We start from the raw sequence: 27,267 nt of genomic DNA, 5'->3' as shown, positions 1-27,267 counted from the left end.
ACATACCCATAATCTGTCCCCTAACCATGCCTACTTTTAGTATAGGCTTTTTGGGCTAGGCACCTACTTTTTATAGAACCAGGGTTTTTGAGTTAGGCACCTAACTTTCAATTAATTCTAATTAAAGCCCATTGTGAGGTGTAAAGAGCTACCATCATCTCTGTTGATCAATTAAGTTAGGCGGCATTTACATCACATAGGTATTCAAATGTCTCTATCATATCTCCCCTCTTCCGCCTTTCCTCCAAAGTATACAGATTGAGATCTTTAAGTCTGTCCCCATACATCTTATGACGAAGACCACTCACCATTTTAGTAGCCTTCCTCTGGATCGACTCTATCCTTTTTATATCTTTTTGAAGGTGTGGCCTCCAGAATTGTACACAATATTCTAAATGAGTCTTATACAGGGGCATAAATTCCTCCTTTTTCCTACTTTCCATACCTTTCCCTATGCACCTTAGCATCCTTCTAGCTTTCACCATCACCTTTTCAATCTGTTTGGCCACCTTAAGATAATCACACACAATCACACCCAAGACCCGCTCTTCTGTCATGCACATAAGTTTCCATTAATTTGTTCACCACAGAAGACAGACTTACCGGCCTGTAATTCCCTTCTTCTTCTTTCCATTTTTGTGGAGAGGGGCCACATCTGCCCTTTTCCAGTCTGCCGGTATCACTCCTGACTCTAGAGACTTATTGAAAAGGTCAGTCAGCGGAGCCACCAGAACTTCCCTAAGTTCCTTCAGCACCCTTGGATGTACGCCATCCGGCCCCATCGCTTTGTCTACCTTTATTTTAGCTAGCTCCTCACGAACGCAACCCTCTGAAAATCGATCAGGGTCTACCACTCATCCATCCCTATTCACATTTGTGTTCTGCAGTCCCACTTCCGGCACTTCAGCCGTGAACATAGAACAGACATATTTGTTAAGTAATTCAGCCTTTTCTTTATCAGCTTTCTGCCTTTCACCTTTGAGTTTTACAATACCACTTTTGCACTTCTTCCTATCATAATATATCTAAAAATGTCTCGCATCTCTGTTTTACCGTGTCAGCTATTTTTTCTTCCATTTGCATCTTTGCTTTCCTAACTACACAACTAGCCTCTCTTAACTTTTCCAGATATTTTTGCCTGTCTTCCTCTTTCTGTAATCTTTTGTAGCTATGAAAGCTAACCTCTTATTCCTTACCTTCTCAGCTACTAACCAAAGCGGCCTTCTTTTCCTCTTACTTTTACTTACTTTCCTCACAAAAAGGTTTGCCGCCCTTACAATTACTCCTTTCAGTTTTGCTCACTGCATTTCCACTCCTTCCAGACAATTCCTTGACGTAATCCCCCATCCGAACAAAGTTAATTTTTTTAAAGTCTAGAGCCTTTGTTTTGAATGAGCCCTCTCTATACCCATCTTAATATTAAACCGTACCGTACAGTGATCACTAGATGCCAGATGATCACCCACTGTAACATCAGAAACACTTTCCCGTTTGTAAGCACTAAGTCCAGAATGACCCTATTCTGCGTGGGTTCCATTACCAATTGCTGGAACAGTTCTCCTTGTAGAGAATCCAGGATCTCTCTACTTCTAGAAGACTCCACAATAGGGATACCCCAATCAACACCCGGCATGTTAAAAATCACCTATTAGTAAAACTTTCCCTTTTTTAAATAGATTCTGAATGTCTATTATTAAATCTTTGTCCACGTCGTCCATCTGTGAAGGAGGCCTGTATATTACACCAATGTAAATATATTCACCATTCCCTCTTTCCAAATTGATCCACAGTGCCTCTTCCTTGCCCTGCAGATCCTGGAATTGTGTGGCTTTAATATGATCTTTAACATGTAACTCTATTCCCCCCTCCTTTTCTTCCTACCCTGTCTTTCCTGAACAGATTATAGCCCTGTATAACTATATCCTAGTCATGGTTCTCCATGAACCACGTCCCCATGATCACTACTAAATCCAACTCATCTTCTTCCATCACAGTTTCTAGATACTTCAAGCATTAGTATATACTGCTTTCCAGACATTGCCCCCTTTTCCCATCCATGTAGAGGTATTCATTGATTTACTTATACTCACCTGGGGGCTTTAATCACCCTGCCCCATCACTTCTAGACTGGCACTTGAAAATGTTCTCATCTAGGGTAGGAGTGAATAAACATGTCCTGTTATAATATGTGCAGCCAAGTGTCACTTCTTGTATGTGTGATTTGCAAGTTAGTTACTTCTTCCATTCAAGCCTGGGTGAAGAGCCAAGCTTTAACCTGCTTCCTGAAGTAGAGATAGTCTTGTGTAGTCTTGTGTTGTGTGAAGCCTTTCAGGGAGTGTATTCCAGAGTGTGAGAGCTACTCCAGAGAAGGCTCGCTGGTGGGTATCACATCGTGTAATGTCCTTCAGAGAGGGTGAGGTTATGGATACTCTTTGGGAGGACCTTAAAGACATAATATTACATAAAATGTATTTATATACCACAGTACCTCTCAGTTCAGTGGGGTTTATAAAAATTAAAAGAGTACTGAACATACACAGAGAAATACAATGCCATTTATAAGAATTTGTCAAATAAGTAAGTTTTTAACAATTTTCTAAAAGCTTGATAAGAGCTAGAGCTTACTATTGGAATATTGAAGTCCTTATCCCAAGTACCAACCTGATAGGATAAAATTCTATGAAAAAATTGTTTGTAAATACAACCTTTTATAGTAGAAAATGCAAATAAAGTACGATGACGAGTAGTACGCTTTCTATCTGCAAATTTTAAATGATCTATAAGATAATTTGATTCAAGACCAAATAATGTCTTATGGCAAATGCAGTCAGTTTAAATAATATTCTTGCCTCAAATGGAAGCCAGTGCAATTTCGGAAAATATACCATGTTATGATGTTATTGTGGCTTGCACAACTGAGACAAGATTTGCCTTCCCAATGTAAGGAGAGAGGCTGTGTAGATGTCACAAATGATAGAAGCAGCTGTTGAAGGTTGCTGGAATTTGGGAGATCAGAGTAAGTGTTGAATCTAGTTGTATTTCAAGGTTTCTGACTTGTGATTTGAGGGGGCATTCATATTTCCCAAAAGTGGATGAAAGGTTAAAATAGTGATTTTTGGAATTCTGTAATTCTGAATTTTGGGTTCTGTAATATAGGTGATTGTGTACAGATTTGCCTTAACTCCTTCCTTTGACTTGTATATATAATGTAAAGTAATGAATTGTAGGCCAGCAAAAATGGTATTAAGCCAGATATGAAAACAAAATTTTTTTTAAAAGGGTTGGTATTTCTTTCCATTCCAGCAAACTGCAAAGTGCAAAACGGGACATAAAGTGGCTTCATGGAGTAACTGGTGAATGGTTTGAAGAAATACAGAGGAAAAAATTTCGAAATGATCCAGATGTGAGCAGCATGTTAAAGCAACCCCTATCCTATAAGCTGAGGAAGACAACACGAAACGGTGAGTCAGAGAATGAGAACTGCAAACTAGCTCTCCCGTCATACTGGGTGGAGGGGGCTGGGGTTACAAAGAAGAGAAAAAAAAAATCTTCCTTCAGCAGGTTTATATAACATCACATTTTTTGCTGAAACCTATCTTTCTCTCGTTCTAGAAATATAAGCTGTCACTGTTTTAATTTTTTTTTTTAAATCTTTATTAGTTTTCAATTATTAACATTGCAATACATTGAATTTAAACATAAACAAATCAAACAAAAGCACTTTAAATATACAAATATTTCAACAAACATTTTCACCCCTCCTCCTCTTAACTAATGAAAATAAAACCACATGTATAATTTCAATAAAATAGATATAATGAATAATAATTATAATGTTTTCCCATCTCCCTTCCTCCCCCAATATGTGTAAGGAGGATAGATAAAAAGAAAAGGTACATGACAACTATTGTGACTCAATAAATGATGTCAACGGGCTCCACACCCTTTCAAATGCACTACTATAACCTAAAATTTCAGCATTCATTCTTTCATATTTGTAGCTAGAACATAAGCTTGCCCATTAATAAACATAATAACAATAAATTAATAAACAGTCAAGTGAGTAAAAACGGGTGTGTTAAATAAGTACCAAAAGGCACCCAATGTCCATTTGTGCTATAGCGTTGCTGGCACTGTGGACTGTATGCAGCCCATGTTAGCCCTCTGCAGACCTGCCAGCAGGGGGCATAGCTACAACTGAGTGAGCCTGGCAAAATGTCCAGGGCCGCCTGCAGCTGAACCCTCCCTTCTGCGACACCCCCCCCCTTGCATAGATACTTATCTGCCCACCGGGTCCTCTACAGCAGCAGACAGCGCTAAAGGCTGCCTCTACCAATATAGCATATAGAGAAATGATGAGCAGGTAAGTAGCTGAATGCAGGGGGGGGGGGACCATCTCGGTCCTCCTGCAGAGGGCCGACCGAGTCCCTGTTATGCCACTGCCTGTAAAATTAGTATTTTCAAAATCCTCAAGCAGCCTGCAACAGGTTTCTACTTCCAGAAGGAAAGCAGAACCATTAGTCGATGTGATCATTATGTAATTAATAAAGTAGTTCTTGTTCTGGGTGCACATATACCTGACTCTGAACGGAGCTGCATTCTGTTGTTGATACCATGACAGGAGGATGGGGATTGTCAAGGGGAAAGCGCCAGGGCTTGGAATAAAAGTCCATATTTCTCATTCAGAATCCCAACCCACCTCCAATGAGCCTATATAATCTTTTTTTTATAAAATCACCTTGGGAGTAATTGTATAAAACATTTTACACAAAACAAGGGCTCTTATACAATTGTGAAGTCAAATATTTGCATGTAAGTACATGTGCCCTTGAGCATACTGATAAATAACTAAATAAATAATCATATATAGTCATTCCTGGTGTGAAGGGTAGGCAAAGTTGTGACATAGGTGCATATTTTATAAAATACATGTGTCTGTGCATAGACAAAATGCACACATTCACGACTACTATATCAGAGACTTGTAAAAATAAGAACGTTTTAGGTGCTTCACTGAACTCTCAGATGCCTGCTCTGGTGAATCATCAAAGATTTCTATCCAAAATTGCAGGAGGAGGTATCATTCATTGAGTACAGTGTACACATTAAATTAGTGCTTAAATAAACAAAAGTGATTAGTGCCAGAAAAACTAAAAAATCACACTTATCTTATTATTTTGAAGCAAGTGGATTCATTGTAGTCAGGTATAAACCTGTCTTGGTTCTCTAGATAAAATGGCGCTGGAGAACCGAGACAACCAGCACAATTTTGACCCCTGATGAAGCCTTAAATGGTGAAACCTTAGGGTTTATACCTGACTACAATGAATCCACTTGCTTCAAAATAATAAGATAAGTGTGATTTTTGAGTTTTTCTGGCACTAATCACTTTTGTTTGTTTAAGCACTAATTTAATGTGTACACTGTACTCGATGAATGATACCTCCTCCTGCAATTCTGGATAGAAATCTTTGATGATTCACCAGAGCAGGCATCTGAGAGTTCAGTGAAGCACCTAAAACGTTCTTATTTTTACAAGTCTCTGATATAGTTGATCTTTGGATTTATTAGACTTGTTTCCATTGCTACTATTATAGTATTTCACATTCACGACTACTCCAGTCCATCGAGCAAAGTTAGTGGAGATAATCAGGAAATAACAGCAGGCAGACAAAAGATTCAAGCTCAGCTGAGAGAAAGAGGAGGTCTTTTCAGGAGAAAAGACCACCAGTAGTATAGCGTATACAATAAAGGCAAAGGTGGCTGCAGTTCATATGAGACTACATTACACACAATGCATTGCTCATATATCATGACAGGAAGTGACTGCAGCATTTAAATTCTGGGAAGCGAGAATAGCATTAAACACGTTTTAGAGATGTACTGTAAAAACTAGTATAAGGCTGCTGGAGGCAGAACAGATAGCATCAACTGGAGGAATATGGAGGGGTCAAATTTTAATTCATCCAATGGTCAGCTGGTAAGTTGGAACACCTTTTTCTAACTTAGACCTGATTGTAACAGGTCTAGATAAAAATGTACTACTTTTGTGCCCTGGATGTTTCTTCCTGTTCCGTTATCACCGAAAGATGTGTTAATTTCAGGCTCACCCTGTTCCTGCCCTAAATGCCCCTTTGTTATTTGGATAAATGCAGTGCAAAACATTTCAATTTTGTCTTTTCAAAAATCGCGATTTAGATGTTTTCAGCAGATAGATATCTCAAAAAGGCCAGAAAAATGTTCATCTGCTTTGAAAATGAGCGCCAATGTCTTCAAAATACAACCTTTCCCCAAACTGTATCATCAACGTGATAACAGCATTATATAAATAAGGATTATAGCAAAAGGACCATCAGAGCAGATATGAGGACGTTCCAGCCTTGCTCCTCAACTGTCTTCCCACAATCCAATCATCAACCTCCCCTCCCCACCAAAAAAAAAAAAAAACAGGCTCCATTAAATGTACAGGCATATCAAAAGGTTTTTCAGATATAATAATAAAAATAGCAAAATTGCTTTGCCTAACTTAAGGGCTATCAATAGCAAACATAAGTGTCTAAAAAAAAACTCCATAGACTTCAGCTAATCCAGAACGCTGCGGCCAAGCTTATTTTCGCTAAAGGCAAGTTCGACCATGTCTCCCCACTCCTGTCCAAACTTCACTGGCTCCCAGTTCACTCCAGAGTCCTCTTTAAATGTGCCTGTTTAGCTTTCAAGATCCTACATGGCATCCTTCCTCCCGTTATCCCACTCTTCTGGAACTCCTCTAACCCTAATTCCACTAGATCCTCCCAAAAACTGAAACTATCATTCCCCTCTGCAAAAGGTAGATCCCGTGTAGGAAAACTAGGAACATCCCTCCCCTTTAGAACCACAGAACCCTGGAACAACTTCACATCCCCTCTCAGAATTTCAAGCTCCCTCCAATCCTTCCGCAAACACCTGAAAACTTGGCTCTTTTCAAAATCTAACACTTCCCGCTCTTTGGTACCCTGTCCCTCTTTATCTTCCTAACTCCTTTCCTATAACCCTTCATTGTAGCTCTTTTTCAACCTAACCCTGTAAACCGTGCCGAGCTCTACGCTTGTGGAGATGGCACGGTATACAAACCTAAGGTTTAGTTTAGTTTTAGTGTAGTCTTTTGAAAATTAACCTAATTTGACTCAGTATTCAGCCACAATGGCAAGCAGTTTTTTGGGTTGTTTTAAACACTTGCTGAGGCATTTTAAAGAATAAAATACATTCAGCATTGCTATCCAGATTGGCAAGTGTGCTGAATATATATGTAAACAGGGCTTGCTGACCGCGACTCTTTGGATAGTGGCAATATTCAGCCATATGGTAAAGTGGTTAAGCTAAAACAGCATTTTTTTCTGACCTGTATGAATAGAGGTTGAATATTGACACCATCTGCATAGCTGAGTGAAAAATATTTGCTCCACCTTGTCACCATATGGATAATGCTGGAGCAATCAGAGGAAACGTATAGCGGCAATATCAGTATATTGCCATTAAAAGTTTATGTGTAGAAATGTTGGCTATTCTGATAAGCCCTTTGAAAACTGGGCTGATTGTATTTAATGAACACATCTTCTTTCAGCCTGCACAGAAGGAATTTGTGTGACCTGCAGAATGAAAAGATACCAAAAGTAGGGTATGTGACTTATTTATAGCAAAAAATAGAGGGATATCAACTGCATAATCCTGCGAAATTTCAGCCTCAAGTAGGGGCTAATTATGTCTTTAGAAAAGGAGAAATCTTTATCTATAAAATAATTTTATTGGGGAAAAATGCATTTGAAAAATAGCAAGCTTAAAAACATCTATATCCATAAGAAGTTGCAAATAAATTTTCGACCGCACTGTGATCAAATTTCAGAAATGAAAGTTGCTCAGATTTACCCCTCCAAACTTTTATAGCCTTTATCTCTGTTATTTGTCATCCCACTTTGGTACCTTTTCGCTCAGTGGGTCATGTCTGTCCCTCCCTGCAAGTCATTCCTGTGACTAGGCTGTTGACTTCAGTGAGCTGTCCTTTCCAAACCTTGCTTGCTTCTGTTAGAGGGGTACATATACTGTATTTGTATCTGACAGCAACACCTTTAAGGAAGGCGCTGCATGAGTAGTTAATCCATGAACCAGGCAGCTCTGGCGTGTTAATATTTATTTATTCTAAAAATTTATATACCATCTAAAACTAAACAGTTTACATGATTTACATACACAGTGTTAAAATAATAAAAAAATAAAAACAAATACATAGTAAAATAGTCATCTAATAAAAGTAAAATTACATACGATCCTCGAGAACATACCATAGAAGGAATAGCAGGGCTCTTGGAAAATTCATCAATTTTAGCGGAAATAATTTTTTTAAAAGGCATCTACGAAAAGCTGCGTCTTTAGTGATTTTCTAAACCTACCCTTTTCACAGCAGTTTCGTATCTGACCCACTAAGGAGTTCCATAACTTAACTCCCGCACAGCAGTCCTTTTACCTGTCTCAACAAGTCTTGGATTCACGGACGTCTTCAGTAAGGCCAAACTCTCATTGGTGTATAGCTGAGTATGTTACTCTGAAACAATTCTGGGATATTGCCATACAAGCATTGATGACAAATCATCACTGCTTTATATTGGACACTGAAGGCGACCAGAAGCCAATGGATGTATTCCTTGCAGCTGCTGAGCGTGGAGGTAGGAGAGGGAGAGGCTCAAATTTAGCAGCTTCAAGGGTTACTGATAATTCCATGGACTTTAACCTTCAGTGACAGCTCAGCACCATGTTTTCTTATAGAACTGCAAATTCATGTCTTGGAAATATGCACTTTGCTCTCCATTCCTCTAATTAAATGCATCTGCTTGTAAATACATTTTAGATTCAACTGATTTGAAAATGTTGAGAACAAAATCCCAAAAGAATGCTGCTACCTCGCCTTCCATTCTGGGATTTCGATCTCCATTCGCTTCGTTGTTCTCCTTCAGGAAACTGGAGAAGCCAAGCACAAAGCCACAGTCGCAGCAGAAGGGGTACGTTAGACACCAAATAGCTTACTTGCTGTATTTCTTCAGATAAAACCAACTAAGCTGTTGGGTGGGGAAAAAGATTCATGAAGGTTTAATGTTACCAGACATCTGGATTTCCCCGGTCATGTCCTCCTTTCTGGGTTTTGAAAAGTTTCCTCAAAATCGCAGGCAGGGGGGGGCTAGGGCAGGATTGGGGGTGTGACTGGGGCGGGGATGGGTGGAACAGGGTGGGACGGGGGGGCGGGTCTAGGGGGGGTCCAGATTTTACTAACATAAAATCTGGTAACCCTATAAAGCAGGGGTGTCCAACCTGCGACCCTGTGAAGGATTTTGTGGGCCCTAGTCGAGGGCAATGCAGTGTTTTCCTCTGCTACCCCTGGGTGTTTACCATCTTGCCGGCTCCCTCCTCTGTCTTGCTGCAGCGTTTACGCATTGGTGCGGCCCCAGAAACATTTTTTTCGGCCAATGCGGCCCAGGGAAGCCAAAAGGTTGGTCACCCCTACTATAAAGGTTTAAAGGTGTAAATTATAGGAGTCACTAGTGTCTTTCTTGGAATATCTGTTTCTCTTTGTTTGGCGTCAACTAATCATCGACAGCACACATCTTGTTTTTTCAAACATGTCAGGAATTCTACGGATGTGAAGAATATAAAGGAATTTCCTCCTTTTGCCCCTTTTTTTCAGTCATTGAGTGCAGGTCAGTGCATTGGTGTAGCAAGGGAAGCTGGTACCTGGTGTGGGTTCAGAAGCACCCTACCACCTGGCATCACCACACCATACTGTGCCTCCCATATCTCTTCAAATCTTCATCACCAGCGAGTAGGTTGTCCTACCCTTGCTTGTGCCGGCTGCATCTTCTGTCATCACTTCCTGGTCCTGCAAACAGGAAGTGATGTCAGAGGGAGGGATGAGGCCAGTACAAGCAGTATAGGACAGCCTGCTCATTGATGGCAAAGATTTGAGGAGGTGGTGGTGGGAGGGGGCAGAAGTGCTTCTCAGAGACACCCCCCCTCCCATCACCAGGAGGGAGAGATAGGTAAAGCGCCCTTACTAAGTTGGAGCCTAGTTCACTCCCGCCCCTCTAGTATGCCACTGAGTCAGTGAATGGAAGCACAGGATGACTGGTTGTCATCAAACTGTAGAGAAAATAGTGCCTCCCAGTACTAAGTTTGGCAATTCGTGAATCTCACCCATAGTCCATTCACTGGCACGTTAACCACTGTGCATCAGACCCAGTGCATTTTATTACCTGGATACAATACACATGCTATCCATCTGTATGCATATATATAGAGGCCCTTTTACAAAACTGGGCAATTTTTGGTGTAAAGACATAATGTGTCTTTACACCAAAAATTGCCTTCAATGCAAAGTCTACGCGCTAATTTTTAGAGGTGTAGCGAACAAATTCTCTGCAGCTTCTGCACTGAAAAGTTAATTACCATGTGATAACACTGCTTACAGATAGCCCTGATACTTAGGGTTCCTTTTACAAAGGTGCGCTAGCGTTTTTAGCGCACGCATCGGATTAGCGCGCGCTATAGTGCATGCTACCCGAAAAACTACCACCTGCTCAAGAGGAGGCGGTAGTGGCTAGCGCGCACGGCAATATAGCATACGCTATTCCGCGCATTAAGGCCCTAACGCACTTTTGTAAAAGGAGCCCTTACTGCTACTTGTTGAGGAGGCGCTAAGTGATCCTATGCTAACGACACAATCCAAAAACAAAAGGCACCAAGGAACTTCAGAATTAGAAACAAATAGGGCGTTTATTGTAGGGTCCGACAAGGGCTGGGTTTCAGCGTGAAAATGCCTGCATCAGGGGCCATATAGGTTCCTCCACATTATATGGTAGAAGTGGATAGTAAAAAACAGTACAACCATGTAACATGCCAGCGTTTTTAGTATGCCAGAAGTTGCTAGGGCCAAAGTTGCTGAACCATGTTAGGGGATAGAGACTGGGCGTGACAGCACTAAGCAGTTAGTACGTGAGATATTTCCATATGCTAATTGATTAGCGTGGGGGGGCCCTTACCGCCTACAAAATAGATGGCAGTAAGGTATTATTATGGCCACGCACTAATGGCAAAATTAGGGCATGGTCATTAATTCAGAAAATGGGAAAATGTGCCATTTTCCGACCATGGCACAAATGTCCTTAGCACTCAGGAACGATTCACACCCAGGGTGCGCTAGGACACTTTTGCCATGGCTTTAGAAAAAGGGCCCCATCATAGGGCACATTGCATAAAATGACTTCTGTAGCAGATTATTCACATTAACGGCATTAGTGTACACTGACAGTAAATGACCCACTAATTATCAGAAAGAAACTAACTGTGCTGTTTCTCTTTGAAAATTAGTTATGGAGCATGGGTGGTAAAATTACCCATGTAGCAGCTACATGACCCCTAAAGGTATTTCTTTTAAAAGCTTATTGTTCTTTATGTACATAGAGATAATAGAAACTCCTGTTCTATTTTTTAGGCATGGCATCTTTTCTCTGAGTGGACATTCAGCTTCTGGACTAGGAAGAAAACCAAAAGTATGAATTTCATTCATGTTATTACCCAGTAAATATAAAACTCCCATCTGGTATCAATTCCAATTAGGTGTCGCTAAGTGTCCTTAACCTAGGCATGAAAGGAATTGCTGTACCAGGACAGACTGAAGGTCCATCAAGCCCAGTATCCTGTTTCCAACCCAGGTCCCTCGTACCTAGCTAGATCCCAAGTAATGGAACAGATTTTATGCTGTTTATCCTAGGAATAAGCAGTAGATTCCCCAAGCCCTCTCAATAATGGCCTGTGGACTTCTCTTTTAGGAAATTATCCAAACCTTTTTTAAGGTTTTATGTATGCATTCATTTGTTATGATTTATTAACCATGTTTTTGAAGGGATTTACTCCTCTTGGACTCCCATCCCTCTCTTCTTCTTGAATGTGGAAGCCAGTAGTAACTTCACTCTCCTAAATTCATCTGAATCCACTTTTGTATATTGGGATTTAGCTCTATACTCTATACTTCCAGTTCATAAAGAGCACCTCTTCCCAGGGTTTTCCAGACTAGCCCACCCCCTCATTATTTTGAATGGCATTGCTCTGGAGCAGGAACCCAGAATGTTTTTCCTGTTACCACATGGAAAGTACATTTTGGTGTCTCGCTACATATGTATTTTATTATTTTTTTTATATATCTTTATTCATTTTAAATTTTACATCAAGTGTATAGAAAAATCAACAATCAATATACAATATCACTTGAAACTCTACAAATTCTCAAAAAGAAGATTTAACCCCAACCCACCCTCCAAAATTGTATTCAAGCAAATACATCCTACATAATATAATAACATATACCATTTGTTCTATAATTTGTTATTAGACTTCAAAACCCAACCCCCCACCCTCCAACAATATATATAGTAAGTAGGGAAAAATGCAAATTATCATTTATTGTTTCATTGTCCATTTATTAAAGCCTTTTGGCAGTCAATTTGGGATCAAATAAATTGTATGCTGGAAAATCATGTAGCATTGTCATATGACACAATTTTATTTGGCATGGCTATGAGAGCTAAAAGTCAATTATCCTCTAATAATAATAAACTTTTAATGATTTTAACAGGTATTGCCATTCAACAAATAACGTATAACTGGAAAGATTGTAAAAGATTAAACTACTGTTTTTGGTGAAATTCGGTGTGTCACTTGTATAAAATGGAACGAGCATTAGCAGTTCAAAAAGGATATTTTAATAAATTTAAGGATGTGTGGGGGCCATTAATAAGTTATTATAATGAATAATTTGCATTTTTCCCTACATACTATATACATATGTATTTTAATTATCCACCTGGATGCACTTATACACCACAGTCATTGATTATGAGGCAAAATCTAATATCACACAATTATGCTTTAATGAGTTCAGCAATAGAACCTCTGCTAGAACACACAGAGCTAATCAATATTCCAGAAGGTTCTTCAGACCAAAAGTTAATTTTGAAATGATTGCAAACCCAGCAACTGAAACTTTACCCCAGCTGGTGGGTGCAATGTTCCCCAACAGAATTAACAAACATGTCTGGGTTGACACCAGAGATTTCAATGTCCAATGGAATGGCTGGATCATGGCTACTCAAGGTACATCAGCTAATATACCTGAGAATGTTCAGATTAAAAATACTTACTATTTTACAGGGATGAACCCCCAATTTTAATTAACTCCCTGCTAAGTGTACCCTTGGGGAAAGTGATATTTACAAAATTGTAGCGTGGTTTATAGTGCCGGCTGCGGCGGTAACAGCTCCGGCGCTCATAGGATTCCTATGCGCGTTGGAGCTGTTACCACTGCAGCTGGTGCTAAAAACTAGGGATTAGCTGAAGACTAGGGATTAGAAGAAGAGTAATGTCATGAACCTGGGAACTTTGGATTATAATCAGCAAGTTGCCAGCTATGTTTAAGGCCTTATCACTTCCATGACTTTGTGCTAGAGAGGTACAATGTCTCCAGTAACCTGAGGATGTCTTATCCGGACAAAGATTCCTAATATTATCATAAAAGAGGATTTGTAATGAGTTTCCTACCATCCATCCTTTCAACAGACCTCCCTGTCCCACAAAGAATTTCTGTTCCCCAATAAATTAGCTCCCCTCACCTTTTCCCCTTTTTTCTGACCCAGAGTATGAAGTTTGTATTCTCCCCAAGAGGATAAGCTCAGTCCCCTTCTAAAAGAATCTGCTTCATTAGCTCAAGATAATTAGCTCTACAAATGACCAAAAATAACATAAATTCTCCATTCCTAATACAATTTATCTCTGTTTTGCCTACTGAGAAAATGAGCACCTTCTCAGTAACAAGTTCTCCATGCACGCCAAGTGAACCTGAGAGAATACGCCATCTGTGTTCTCCTGGAGTAGGAGTTTTTATTCCACCCACAACCAGTAACACCTCAATTCATTCACCCAGAGAATCTGATTTGTATATGACTTTCCTTACCCATCAGGAAAGGAAATTAATAGGTAAGTCCAAATTTCATCATAAAATGATTGTCTCTGGATTTTCCATCATACATAATCTGTTTAGGGATTGCCCTAAAAGCAGAACATTAGCTCTCAAAGCCTTCATGAATACTCCTTATACGAATGGTTTGGGGGCAAAAAGAACTGCTTAGGAAAGGTTGTGATTGAGTCAAATATTATATATTTAATATCTCTAGACATTCATGGACTGCAAAACTAAAATTATTAAAACTTTTATTATTGCATGGGGCAGTAAATACATGCTTACTATTTAATTTTCTAACAGATTGGGATGTCCAACTCTCTACAAAATATACACACTGGAAATCTATTTGGAATGAACCTAGGCAGAATGAGGGAAAGAACCATGTCACCCACGGAACTAGAAAATGAGGCTTTTCTTGGTAAGTGTAAATCAAAATTTTTAAGGCACAAATAAACGTGGATAAAGGTGAGACAGTTGACATGAAGAGGCATTTTCCAAAGAACGGCCAAGTCAAAATCAAGACAGCCTGCTCATAATGTCCACAAGACCTCGTCCAGCCATTTTCAAACAGAAAAAACATCCAGATTTCCTGTTCAAAATATGTGAGGAGGACATCATTATGCTGGAGCTGTCCATCCTAAACAACCATTTTTTCACACTGAAACATTTAAATAAGAAATAGGGAGGAGGGGGGAGAAAGAAACAAAGTACCGGGAAATTTGGCTTCTTATGAAAATGGCTGCACAGACATCCTTGCCTAATGGTTAGTGCAGTGGACTATACAGGAAGGACACAGACTCCAATCCTACTCTAATTTACTTTTTGTAAATGTAATCCTTCCACTTCCAGGAACATTTAAATACCTACGTAATATAAATGCACATGAGTCGAGTCTCATTTGAAAAGAAACTCTGCAATGAGAGGGCATAGGATGAAGTTAAGAGATGATAGGCTCCGGAGTAATAATAATAATAATAACTTTATTTTTGTATACCGCAATACCATAAAACAGTTCAGAGCGGTTTACAGGAGAAGAGACTGTACATTTACAGCGAAGATGCAGAGTCAGATTAACCAAGCTAAAGTAACAGTAACAATTAAAATTAAAAAGTAAGATAGGTACTTAGAAATTCCCTTACTGTCCCGAAGGCTCACAATCTAACTAAAGTACCTGGAGAATAACAAAGAAGTGAAAAATAGAGATAGAGGAAAAATAAGAAATAAACATTCTAACAAGACTACATTGATCTAAAATACTTTGGAAGGATGAAGAGAGGAGAGAAAGGAATATATACAGTTACAAGGGAGTGCAGGATGAGGATAGTAAGATCCAGGGAAGAAGAGGTATATAGGTGAGGAAGGAGAGGAAAGGAAGGAAGGATGGGGTTAGAGAAATTTATCAAAGAGGTAAGCTTTGAGAGATTTTCTGAAGGATAGGTAGGATGGGGCAAGAGAGATAAGGGTGGTAAGGCAATCATTCCATTTGCCAGCTTGAAAAGAGAGGGTTTTGTCCAGGAATCTTTTGTAAATACATCCCTTTGGCGAGGGGAAGGCAAACAGGTGGGCATTGCGTGTTCGGTTAGAGCCTGAGAACACAAGTGATGTGACAGGTATATCCCCAGAGCTTTGTAAACACAGTGAGGCAGATAGTATCGGCAGCTCCAGGGTGACCCTTGAGAAAGCAATATACAAAACATGTCGGGTCCAGCCCTCCCAGGTCAAAATAAATGAAAGCAATGCTTGAGATGAGTTCATTTTTCCTTGAAAACTGCCTACCATGCCCCATATATTTAATACAACAACTACAGACTGTACAGAACACAGCCCTCAGACTGATCTACTCACTTGGAAAATTTGATCACATCACCAATGCCTTCCTAGACTCACACTGGCTACCTATACAAGCTCGCATTCAATTCAAACTATACTGCCTACTATACAAAGCAGTAAACGGAACTGCACCCACCTACCTAAATAACCGCCTAAATCGGAACCTCTCATCCAGGCAAAGGAGAACCCAATCTTCATTCACCTTCCCCCCTTTCAAGGGAACTCAGCGCAAAAAGATGTATGACCACCTACTAGCAACACAGGCAGCAAAATTGGACCCCAACATCTCCAACCTGCTCATAGCAACAACTGACTACAAAACATTCCGTAAAGAAATCAAAACCCTGCTATTCAAAAAATTTATCCAGCTAGCTTAACCCCCATCTCCTCCCCTCTTGCAATCTCCCTCCCACCCTCTACTTGTATTATCCTCCAAAGACCCAACAAGGTGACAGTTTCTACTCTTTAACATCCTCGTACTCTTCCAGCATCATCCGACACTTTTCCTATTCTCTCCTTCTACCTGGTACCCTCTTCTCAAAACTTTATTATGAACCAGCTCCTTAATTGTACATTGTATCCAGCTCCTTAATTGTAACTTTTTCCTGGATATGTCCAGTTCTCTTAATTGTAACTTTTGTTCCTGGAAATGTCCAGCTATCTTCTGATGTAATCCGCTTAGAACTGCAAGGTACAGGCGGAATATAAGTCAGTAATGTAATGTAATGTAATTGGTATCTATACATGTAAGAGCTTGATAAAAGAGACTATTTAAATAGAATATTAATAAAATATATATTAAAGAAAGGAATTAAGAAATATAATCGAGCCAGTGACGATCTGACACATACATCTTCACCACTATGAAAGTTTGAGTGATTGGAGTGGTGCCGCTGAGGCTCCGAAGAATTTATTTAAGCTGGAGATAATATTGAAGTTACTTGAAGATTATTAGTTTGGTGATTATATCCTTAGGTAGTATAAGCATTTTTCTGTTCCTGGAGGGGAGCCCCAAGAAAAAAAATTAACAAGAGTTATAGTGGGATATGAATCCGTGTCCCTCAGCCTACAGTCCGCTGCACAAACCACTAGGCTATTCCTTTGACCTGCTTGCTGTTTTGTTCAGAATGGTCATAATACCTGCAGCTGACATAGAACCTGGTTTTCCTTTCCAGTTTCACTTTCAGGGAGAGAAGGGGACAGCAACCACTGAGGCCCAGATTCTCAAAACTTTAATACCGTTGCTAAACTGTTTTCCGATGGTTTAGCCTGCACGCATTTTAGCAGCGGATTATCAAAATGGCTTCTCTCTGTTTTTAGCGAGGCTTCTAACAGTCTCCGTCACTGACATGCAAATGGGTTGTTTAACATTGAAATGAGCACTCCAGTGGATTATTAAGAATTGCCAAGCCATTTCTCCTCAATGTTTTTCATTGCTGTTTTTGATTAACTTAAAAGCTATGCTGATACTGTGTGGTACAGTATAACAGATGTCTAGTAAATAAAGACTTTGTTAGATTTACAAGACTCTTTACAAATTTTTTAAAATATGTTTTTTCTTTTGTAGTTTTAGGTGACTTGGATAATAAACTAGCAGATGAACAAACTCGGAGTTTTACATCATATAAAGCTCCCATGAGCCAGAAATCAAGAAGACAGTACCAAAGTCAATACCTAATGAAAAGTGGATGCAGTGATGTTTTAGAACACCAACAAGATTACAGGACACCCTCAAGCATGTTTCTGCATGATAGGAGGAGGAAAAAGTCATTTAATGAAGAGTATAGAACTTGCTCAACCTACAGACCCTCAAAATTTGATGATATGTACTCAAATCGGCATCGTACAATTTCACACCATGATGTCACACGAAGGGACAAAGTTGGTAGAAGCCCATCACTGTCTTCCATATCTCATGGCAGACCTCATAGTTCCCCAGCTTCATTTACTACATTTTCAGCAAGTAGCTTAAATCTTCCATCACTGCAACAGAGCAATAGTGGATTTCTATTCAGAAATGGCCATCAAGAGCCAAAGAGAAAGCATATATCGTCCATCATATGGAATAACCCACATTGCAATGAGAATTCTCAGAATCAAGGGGTACTGCCTAAGACCCAGTCACTAATGGAGCTTAACAATCATGCCAATCAAGATATATGCTCTCTACCTCTTCAGCAGAATAGGATGTATGAATTTTACCAGTCTAAAAACCTGTACAGAACACCTGTGTCAACAGCTTATCACTTTGGCAGAAATCAAGTGACAAGTCCTGTCTTCTGGGATAATCCAGAGCATAATCCATTTTATCAATCTGAGTATAACACATTTAAATCTTATGGCAGATCTGTTTCCCAGGAAAATGTTATGGAGTTAGGCAACAGTTGGGAGGCAGAAAACAAAGAAAATTATTCTTCTTATCTTTACAATAGGGATATAAAACCCCCTCCCTATATAAGGAGTCACTCAAACTATAATAACATGATGTTTAATGTGAATGAACATGAACTAGCTCCAGCAAATAGCACTGTCCATCATTCACAGCACAGCTTTGCATCCACCTTCATGCCAGCTGCTGTTATGATCGATGAAATGAAAGATGACCTAGACTTCCAATCCCTTCCATCAGAAAATGCTAGCAACAAAGAACTTGCAGATGAAATAAGTACTCCAGAGATCTTTAACACTAGAGTGGACCTCCAGAATCAGAATTCTCTCCATAGCAACTCGACAGTTACCCTGAACAGCTTCATACCAGACATTTCTACCACATCAGCATCCATTGGATCAAGAAATCAAACAAAACTTAAAGTACAGCACGAAGATGCAATTGCTGATGTGCTTGATACTGATAATTCTGTGAACCAGCTTCAGTTCCCTCATACAGACGTGACTACTGAAATGGAGGTAGAAACCTATGAGACACATATACCTACAATCTCTAATAATACAGCTGACCTGCAGAATTCTCCCCATGGTGCCACAGTGAGTATTTCTAGTGTAGGCCTCTCTTTTGACCCGAAAGACCAAACAAAACCGTGTGCACCATGTAGTGATTCTGACATAGCTGGCACATGGGCATCGAATCATGATTCCCAGTTTCTTGTCACTCAAGTGAACAATGGCCAAGATATACAAATGTGTGTAGAAGAAAATAGCAATGTGGACCCATCAAGTAAAACTAGCTTCAGTACTGCTAATGCTAGTAGAAAATATACATTCCCACAACCAATCTACAGTCAAGCTGCTTCAGTATCTACTAGTAATTTACAAAGTTCGCAGTCCAATATATCTGCTTCTGCTTTTTATGCTAGCACACCCGATATTACTAAGACATTGGCAGTAGATATTTTGAATTCCAGAGACCAATCGAAAACTGAGCCAATACAAGCAGACTCAAAAGTACACACCTCAAATTACAGGGAAAACAATCGATACACATCTCGTCTCTTAATTAAGCAGAACAGAAATTCATTATCTCTGAACAATTTAAATCAATTGAAAAGTTTTCATCAGAGTTCTTCAGAAATGAATGGCATGAAATTGGAAAATATGAAACGGGAAAGTACAAGTAATCGCAATGGACCTGCCTCACAGATTCAGGAACAGTCATTGTTTAGCGAATGCATACAGAGAAATGTAATAAATGCACCTGAAAATACAGCAGCCTTATTGGATTCATCTTGCAATGCACATCCAAACCATAAAGACAAATTACTAAGACTTCCCAAAGTTTCTTCTGAGCATACACAAGACCTTTTACCAAACCCCTTGCCTAGCAATAATTTCACTTATTTAGACACTCCAATTATTTCCTCGCTAAACTGCAAAAATACAGAAGCGCCCAATGTAGGCAGAGAACAACCTCTAACGAGATATTTCATTGAAGAAAATATCACCCTTGAATTGAGTCAAAAACAAATTGGAGTAGCCAATGGGGAGCATAGCAGCAAACCAACTGTGAGTCATTCACAGAACAAAAATGGCGAGACAGCTCAAGCACCCAGTTTCTCAGATGTACAAGGCCAGTCAGGATCTGAAAGCAAACAAGTTGTTTCACCAACATTTCCATTATTCAAAAAAGAGCTGCTTCCTGATCCTAACACTAATAGCAACTCTTTAAAGCCAAGTAGATTGATGTTTCCAAAAACTATAAAGGAATGTAATTTAAATAGTTTGGTAACAGATAGCCTGGTCAAAATAGCCAATAACTTTGAAGACTCAATATCTAATGATACAATACCTGCTATGTGCATGTTATCACAGGATTTAAACCCGATTCCTGCAAATGAAGACACACAAATCAGAACACAAACTAGTCCAAATCGTAATAGATATACACATTTGGAAAAACAGTGGTTTGATAAAAGGACTTCTTCAAATGAGGATGTGATGTCTAGTACTAATATGGCAAGCTCCGAAGTTTCCCCTTTATCCAGTGAGTCAATATTGACTGAACGAAAAAGAATTCACGCAACTCAACCTGAGAAGTCTTTCACCATCATCACTGGTTTAACCAAATGCAAACTGAACAACTCACATTTTCCTGATAGGGAAAATGAGTATTTGTCTTCCACGGACAGTGTAAATACAGATGAAAAACCCCAAAATAATACAACAAATAGTTACACTTCTGTTTTATATTGCCAAAATGATGCCACATCTGTTAAGCCTTCTGCATTGTATTATAGTGTAAGATCTGCAGATGATCTTGACACATTGCCAGAGTACAAAAACACAACCATCTCAAGTAGCAGCAGGAAACTTCTGTTCCCACGCAGAAAAACCTTGGACCATTTGCCAGCACATTTATTTAATAGAATAGTTGTTCCTTCTCATCATGAAAATATATCCAAAGTAACAGATACTGAGCATTCCTCTTTGACAGCAAAATCTTTAGAGGTCCCTACTGATATCAGTAAAAATGCCATGCATGCAAAACACCTTCCTGTAAAAGTACACAAATCTGAGTATCCAATCTCAAACCCTAACAGCATAGACAAAGCTGATGAATCTGTCAGAACACATCCTTGCCCTTCAGATGGGTTGGATAAAGCAAGTAATTTGCAGAAACATGAAACAAATACAGTCTCTGTGTCTTCTGATCCAAATAACACTGAATATCTACAGTCACGTTCATTGTACAGCAGCTTGCCACATATACTCTCAAAAGCCTTGTCTGATGGGCAGCTGAACCGCAGAAATGAAACTTTAATTTGTCCTAACAGTAATCGGAACAAGAACTATGAATTCCACATTAAGCTAGCAACAGTAACTTTTCCTGACTCATTGAATCCCAAGAGACCAGAATCTTCTGATAAAATAGTGTCAAATTCAACTATACAACATCATTCAAACTTGGCTAATAAACCTAACGACAGATTTATTGGCAATCAAGAAGACATTCCACAGCCTCCAAACAGTGACCGGCTTCCTCTGTTATCAGGTCCAACTCAACCTGCAATTTATGACACAGCTCATCCAGATGTTCCAGTCCAGGCTCAAAACACCAGTCCTGCAGTGGAAAAATCATTAAATAATGCTCCAAGCATGACAAATACTGAAAATGTTAGAATATACTTTTCTATTGTTCCTGGAAGCCATGAAAAGGCGCATGATTTGTACAGTAGAACACCTCTTCATTTGAATTCCTCAGTGCTTCAGAAGACAATACCATATCAAGAACAAGAGGCTAATCAGCTACAAACCAGAGATTTGAAAAAATGGCAACAGTTTGAAAATGGGAGAAGCAACATTATCAAGAACAATGTTTTGCAAATATACTCTCCAGAGGACATCAATAGGACTTTCCACAAAGGGAGGAAACATACCGATATCAAACCTGAAGCCACTTGCTCAGAGATCAGTCCTGTTGAATGTGGACGGAGGGAGAAATCAGAAATTAAAAGAGAAGGTAACTCTTTTTACAAAGAGATGTCTCCAGATAGAGAAGAGAGTGACTTTAAAGTAGGAGAAACTGACTCTTGTAGAGGCACCATAGATGATGGTGAAATAATTTCTACTACTAAAGTACTTTTAAATAGTAATAAGTCTTCATGCCAGGCTTCTTATGAAGATCCAATGTCTCCTACCTTGCAAAGATTTCAGCCTAGTGTAAGAAATGTTATTGGCACAGAGATTTCTTATGAACAAAACATAACTGAACAAGAGCCAATTGCAGAGGAACAAATAGTAGATAAAAAGGTCACAGGCTTACCGATGTTTGTGAAGCCCATTGGAGATGTCCATAAAGCCTGCTTTGAAGATGAAGTGTTTGATGTCCCACCTGAACTACAGCGGTCCACAAAGGCTCCAAACTACAACGACGTTATCTTTAGTTATACCACTGATGGCAATACCATCGGTGAAAGGCTTATTGAATCTGTGCATAAAACTGAATGGGATACATACCCAACAACAAACCCAAATTATTCCATTCAAAACTTAAGCCAGGCTCATTATGCAATTAATGATACACTGAATAAGGAAGGAAATACCAGTTACATAGACATAAGCAAACCACAGAATTCATCTCTTTTACTCATTCCTCTCCAATCAGTAGATAAATCAGGAGATCACAGTCCAGTGCTAAAGTGCTCCTCTGATGTCACTACCATGTCAGTGCAGAAAATAACTCAAAACAAGAATGTCTTTAAGGAGAGAAGCAAAAACATATCACCTACTGCTCATTGCAATGAGAGTCCCGCAATGCACAGGAAGAGTTGGAAAAATAAAATCAGTAGTCCCAAACATAGTACAGTTGAGGAGGAGGTTGGTCACACAAAACCATTATTTTCTACAAATTTGCAAAATGAACTGAGTGCCGCAAGGAATAAGAATATTCAGATGTCTACTTTTACAGCTGACTCCTCCAATGTTCACAACAGCCTTGATTCTTACCAGGATTCTCCATTGATGATCAGTTCCGTTGACAATAACTCGAACACAATTACAAAAAACAGCATGGAATCAAGTATATGCGTGCAACAGGAAAACAGTTCCCTTGGTGAATATGGTAGCATGAATGAATACCAAGACATCTACCAGTCTAAAAATTTTAAAAATTTAAATTTGCTTGATGATACAGCAGACATCATGAACATGAAAATATGTGGTCGGCGCTTTTCTTCAGTCACTTCTGTTGACAGATCCCACAGCAGGTGTCCCTCCATATCTGCATTTTCCCCAGATGGGAAGCAACCCAGAAACTTTAGCTCTTTTTCTGCAGTATCCTCTAATGATATGAATGACAATTGGACTTTCTATTACAACCACAACAGACCATACAGCCTCCCCAAAAAATCTGTTGATTTTGGGATTTTTGGAAAGGAACAACAGGCAACTTTCTTGGAGAATATAAGGAGGTCTCTTACAGAGGGGAGGCTATGGAGACCATGTTTTCTTAAAAATCCTGGTTTCCTTGGAAGTGAAAAAAATGCCACCCCAAACAGATCCGGGTTCCTCAATTCAAGTTCTGGCAGCAGAATGTCAGTAGAGGGACTGTCTTTGGGAGAGCCAGTCAACATCTATCAAGAGGAAGCGGTAATTTATTCAGAGTCTGACAATGATACCACCACAGACGATGAATATTACTTAGATGACTATGATAAAGAATCAGAACTGTGAGATCTACTGCCACACTATGAACACTCCATAAACTTAAGTTTTTGGAAGTCAATACAGAACATAAACATTTGGGGGATACTTTTATAACAGGACATCTAAGTGAAAAGTCCAAAAAGGCCTATTTCATGAAAGCAACAAAAGCACTTTTGTGCCTTTTGTAAAATAGGTGCCTAGAACTAGCCTTGATAATACTCAAATTCATGCATAGACCCTTGCTTCGAAGATAGTGTAATTATGTGCATGTCCTTAATACATGAACTTCTCAACTCTGCCCATACTCCACCCCCAACTATGGTGCTGGGATGTCTATGTGTAGTCTAAATAAAAGTGCATATGATCTATTGCTATATGTATTTATGCATGTATGTAGCCATGCAATTGTGTAAAAAAACCTTTTCTGCATGTTAAACATGCTTTACATGTGAGAGATCCTTTATAAAATTACCCCCATAAAAGAGGGATGTTCACTACAGTCTAATGAGGATGTCAACAGGGTCTGGTTTTCAAGATAACAAAAGAAATAAACCCAACAGAATCTAATTAAGCTGATGTTTAGACCAGATTCGTACAAATTAGAGCTGACCTTTCATTTCAAGCAAAATATGAAATGTAAATAGCTTCCTATTTGCATTCCAATTAATTTTGCATTGATGAGGCAACTAAGGATCACTTTTGCTCCCATTGGACCAGGGTCAATAGCACATAAACCTAGGGCAATCTGGGAATGCATTGACACTAAGGAGTAAATTTGATAGGTCTTTGTTATCGTTCTGTTGTAAAACAGCGCATACCAAAATGAAACAGTAAAACAAAAAAAAAATCATAATGAAACACCCTCCCCTATGCAAATACATCTGATAAATATTCAGAGTTTCTGTAACCAGACCAGTTTGTGGCCCTCGAGGACTGGACATGATTAGCTCTGATTTAAAGTGAGAGATATTTGGAAACCTTTTAAGCTAAGATATGAAAATTTCTGTGGTGCTGCTGAGCCTGAAGGCTATTTTCACAACAGCCTTAAAAATGATGGGGTCCTTTTACTAAGGTGTCCTAGCCGTTTTAGCGCACGCTAACGCATCCATTATAGTCTATGGGCTTATTGGTGTTTAGCGCGCGCTAACACGGCTAGCGTGCCTTAATAAAAAGGACCCCGATATGTTAAGCCATTAGTATATTTTATAATTTAGGATAGAAATTGTCACTAATCCAAAAGTAGCAAGATTACACAAGGAGAAATAGTGGGATACACAGCTAATCTCTATACTTCATTCTAGAAGTATAATTCAAAGGTTTATATGTTCTGCTGCATTTTAAACTATGCTTCTCTTTAAAGCTGTTGAAACGTAGTTTAGATCATCCATTTTTTTTTTAAGTGCACAATCAAATCTGATGTATATTATTTGACATTTTGGTGTAAAGGTGTAAAATATCTACCATAAAGTATTGCACTTTATGTAACCTTTGATGTTTGTGTTCTAACAAAATGTAAATTTGTACAGTTTAACCTTTATGAATCTCTCCCTTCTCCACACCCCAAGGTGCACTAGAGCACTTAAAATTCAAGTCACCAAGTGTATGACATTGGCTGATTTGCAGATTGAGCATATCTAGTTGGCTCATTCAGAATTTCAAGTTTATTATTTATTTGCTAAACCGCCTTTATTACGTCCAGGCAGTGTACAATAATAAAAACATATCTGATAAAACAGGGGAGTGTGTGGCGCAGTGATTAAAGCTACATCCTCAGCACCCTGGGGTTATGGGTTCAAACCCATGCTGTTCCTTGTGACCCTGGGCAAGTCACTTAATCCCCCCATTGCCCCAGGTACATTAGATAGATTGTGAGCCCGCCGGGACAGGCAGGGAAATATGCTTGAGTACCTGAATAAATTAATGTAAACCGTCTGAACTCCCTTGGGAGAACGGTATAGAAAATTGAATAAATAAATAAAAGATAACATTATTACTGGGATACATAGACAATTTTCCAACTCTCGCTTGGAAATATGTTTTGTGGCCTGTTGACAAAAGAGCAACTAAATTGCTTCTGTGCAATCATGGTATACCTGTAAATATTTTTTGACTCGCAAAAATCCCCCCCAAAAAAAGACCCCCAAATATCCAGACTCTGCATTTCCCCAAATAGTGCCAAACTAATGAATGTGTTTCTCTAAGAGAAAGTTTACAGAACAGCTTCTTTTGCCTTTGACAATATATTTTCCAGTTCACTTGCCATGGAAATATTGTTTATGCACTTTTTTATTTAATAGAATGTTTATTTTTAGTAAATCGTATAGCGTTTCTAGGTAATTTTCTTGGGTATCATATGTTAAGGTATTATTTGTAATGGATTTTAATATTAATGCCAATACAGAAATGTGGTATACTAAACATGCTCTTTTTGTCTTCATTTTTACACAAATAAAATAATTTTATAACGGGCCACCTCACTTATGTGGCAACTGGCAAGCATTTGCATAAGTTGCAGCAATTTTCAAAAAGAAATTATATGCATACTGTTTGAAAATTCCCCCTGAATTACATACACATCTACATATGTCCTTTGGGTGCACAAATCTGTCAGTTTATTTTGCCTGAATATGTGCATAAAAGAAAAAAAAATATGACAGGTAACTGAAACTTAATTCAGCCAAGGTACATTTTAGTTTAACGATACTAGCCTTTCTCTGAGGTTGAGGTGTTCCAAGAGTAGATTTGAGTTTCCGCAGGCCTAAACTCATTGCAAGGGCAATTCTGCCAGATGAGATAACCTTACGCCTATACCAAGGGTCTCAAAGTCCTTCCTTGAGGGCCGCAATCCAGTCGGGTTTTCAGGATTTCCCCAATGAATATGCATGAGATCTATGTGCATGCACTGCTTTCAATGCATATTCATTGGGGAAATCCTGAAAACCCGACCGGATTGCGGCCCTCAAGGAGGGACTTTGACATCCCTGGCCTATACAGTGTACTGTATATGTGTATAAGTTTAAACACATATACAATCCAGTTTTACTTTCAAAAATGCATTTTAAAAGTACCTTCGTAATTACCGTATATATTTCTGATAAAGTAAAATGAACTATTTTAATGAATTAAAACTGATATTACTTGTACGGTAACTAGTCATTTGTCACATTTCACAGTTGACTAGAGATCACTTTTGAAAGCCTTCCAGCACTTAGTGGGAGATAATGTGGGTGGGAGTTGGCAGGCTTTGAGCAGGCACAGATGCTCAAGGCCTCATATCAAACCAGAAAACAGCATTGACGGTGGCAGCAGGTTTCTAGTACTAATGGTAAGCGGGATGTTGGAAAGGGGGCATGCATGGAGGAGGGTGGCGGGGGTTTGTGTACATGCAGGATAGCAGCGCCGATGTTCATCATAGGGGGGGGTCTGTATGGAGGATAGGCATGCTGGTGTTCAGCAGCAATTTTCTTCAGTACCAATGGTAAACACAAGGCTGGATGGGGGAGGGGAATATCTAATTCCATGCCTATGTAAATGCCAGAATGTTTTATAATGAAAAGGAACTTACTTGTCAGTAGAAGGACAAAGAGGAAGTGGAGTAGCATGCATTACACTTCAAAAAAAGTCTAGAAGCCCAAACTTAGAGGTCTTGTGCTGTGAAATACCGAATGACTCTATCAAAGCATTTTAAATCAATCTATCAAAGCAACCCAATTGCTATGATGCACAGCAAGATTTTTTATTGATTTTTTCCAATATGTTTAAGTTTTATTAATTGTTTACTCTTAGGTGATCATCCCTCAATG

At 39.1% G+C, this 27,267-nt stretch overlaps 1 protein-coding gene across 2 annotated transcripts in view; it reads left to right on the top strand.

Moving 5' to 3' along the window:
* The window catches only part of EXPH5 (exophilin 5), a 77,161-nt gene extending 52,212 nt beyond the window's left edge, over positions 1–24,949 (top strand). For both annotated transcript variants that reach the window (XM_033949538.1, XM_033949540.1), the window contains exons 2-6: positions 3,304–3,461; positions 8,879–9,029; positions 11,513–11,570; positions 14,336–14,453; positions 17,433–24,949. In XM_033949538.1, coding sequence (XP_033805429.1) covers positions 3,304–3,461; positions 8,879–9,029; positions 11,513–11,570; positions 14,336–14,453; positions 17,433–23,491 — 6,544 coding nt within the window. In that variant the 3' untranslated portion in view covers positions 23,492–24,949. The remainder of the gene's footprint in view (positions 1–3,303; positions 3,462–8,878; positions 9,030–11,512; positions 11,571–14,335; positions 14,454–17,432) is intronic.
* The last annotated feature ends 2,318 nt before the right edge of the window (positions 24,950–27,267 follow it).

The sequence above is a fragment of the Geotrypetes seraphini genome, chromosome 6, assembly GCF_902459505.1.
Source record: "Geotrypetes seraphini chromosome 6, aGeoSer1.1, whole genome shotgun sequence".
NCBI lineage: Eukaryota > Metazoa > Chordata > Amphibia > Gymnophiona > Dermophiidae > Geotrypetes > Geotrypetes seraphini.
This window is presented reverse-complemented; position numbering and strand designations above follow the sequence as displayed.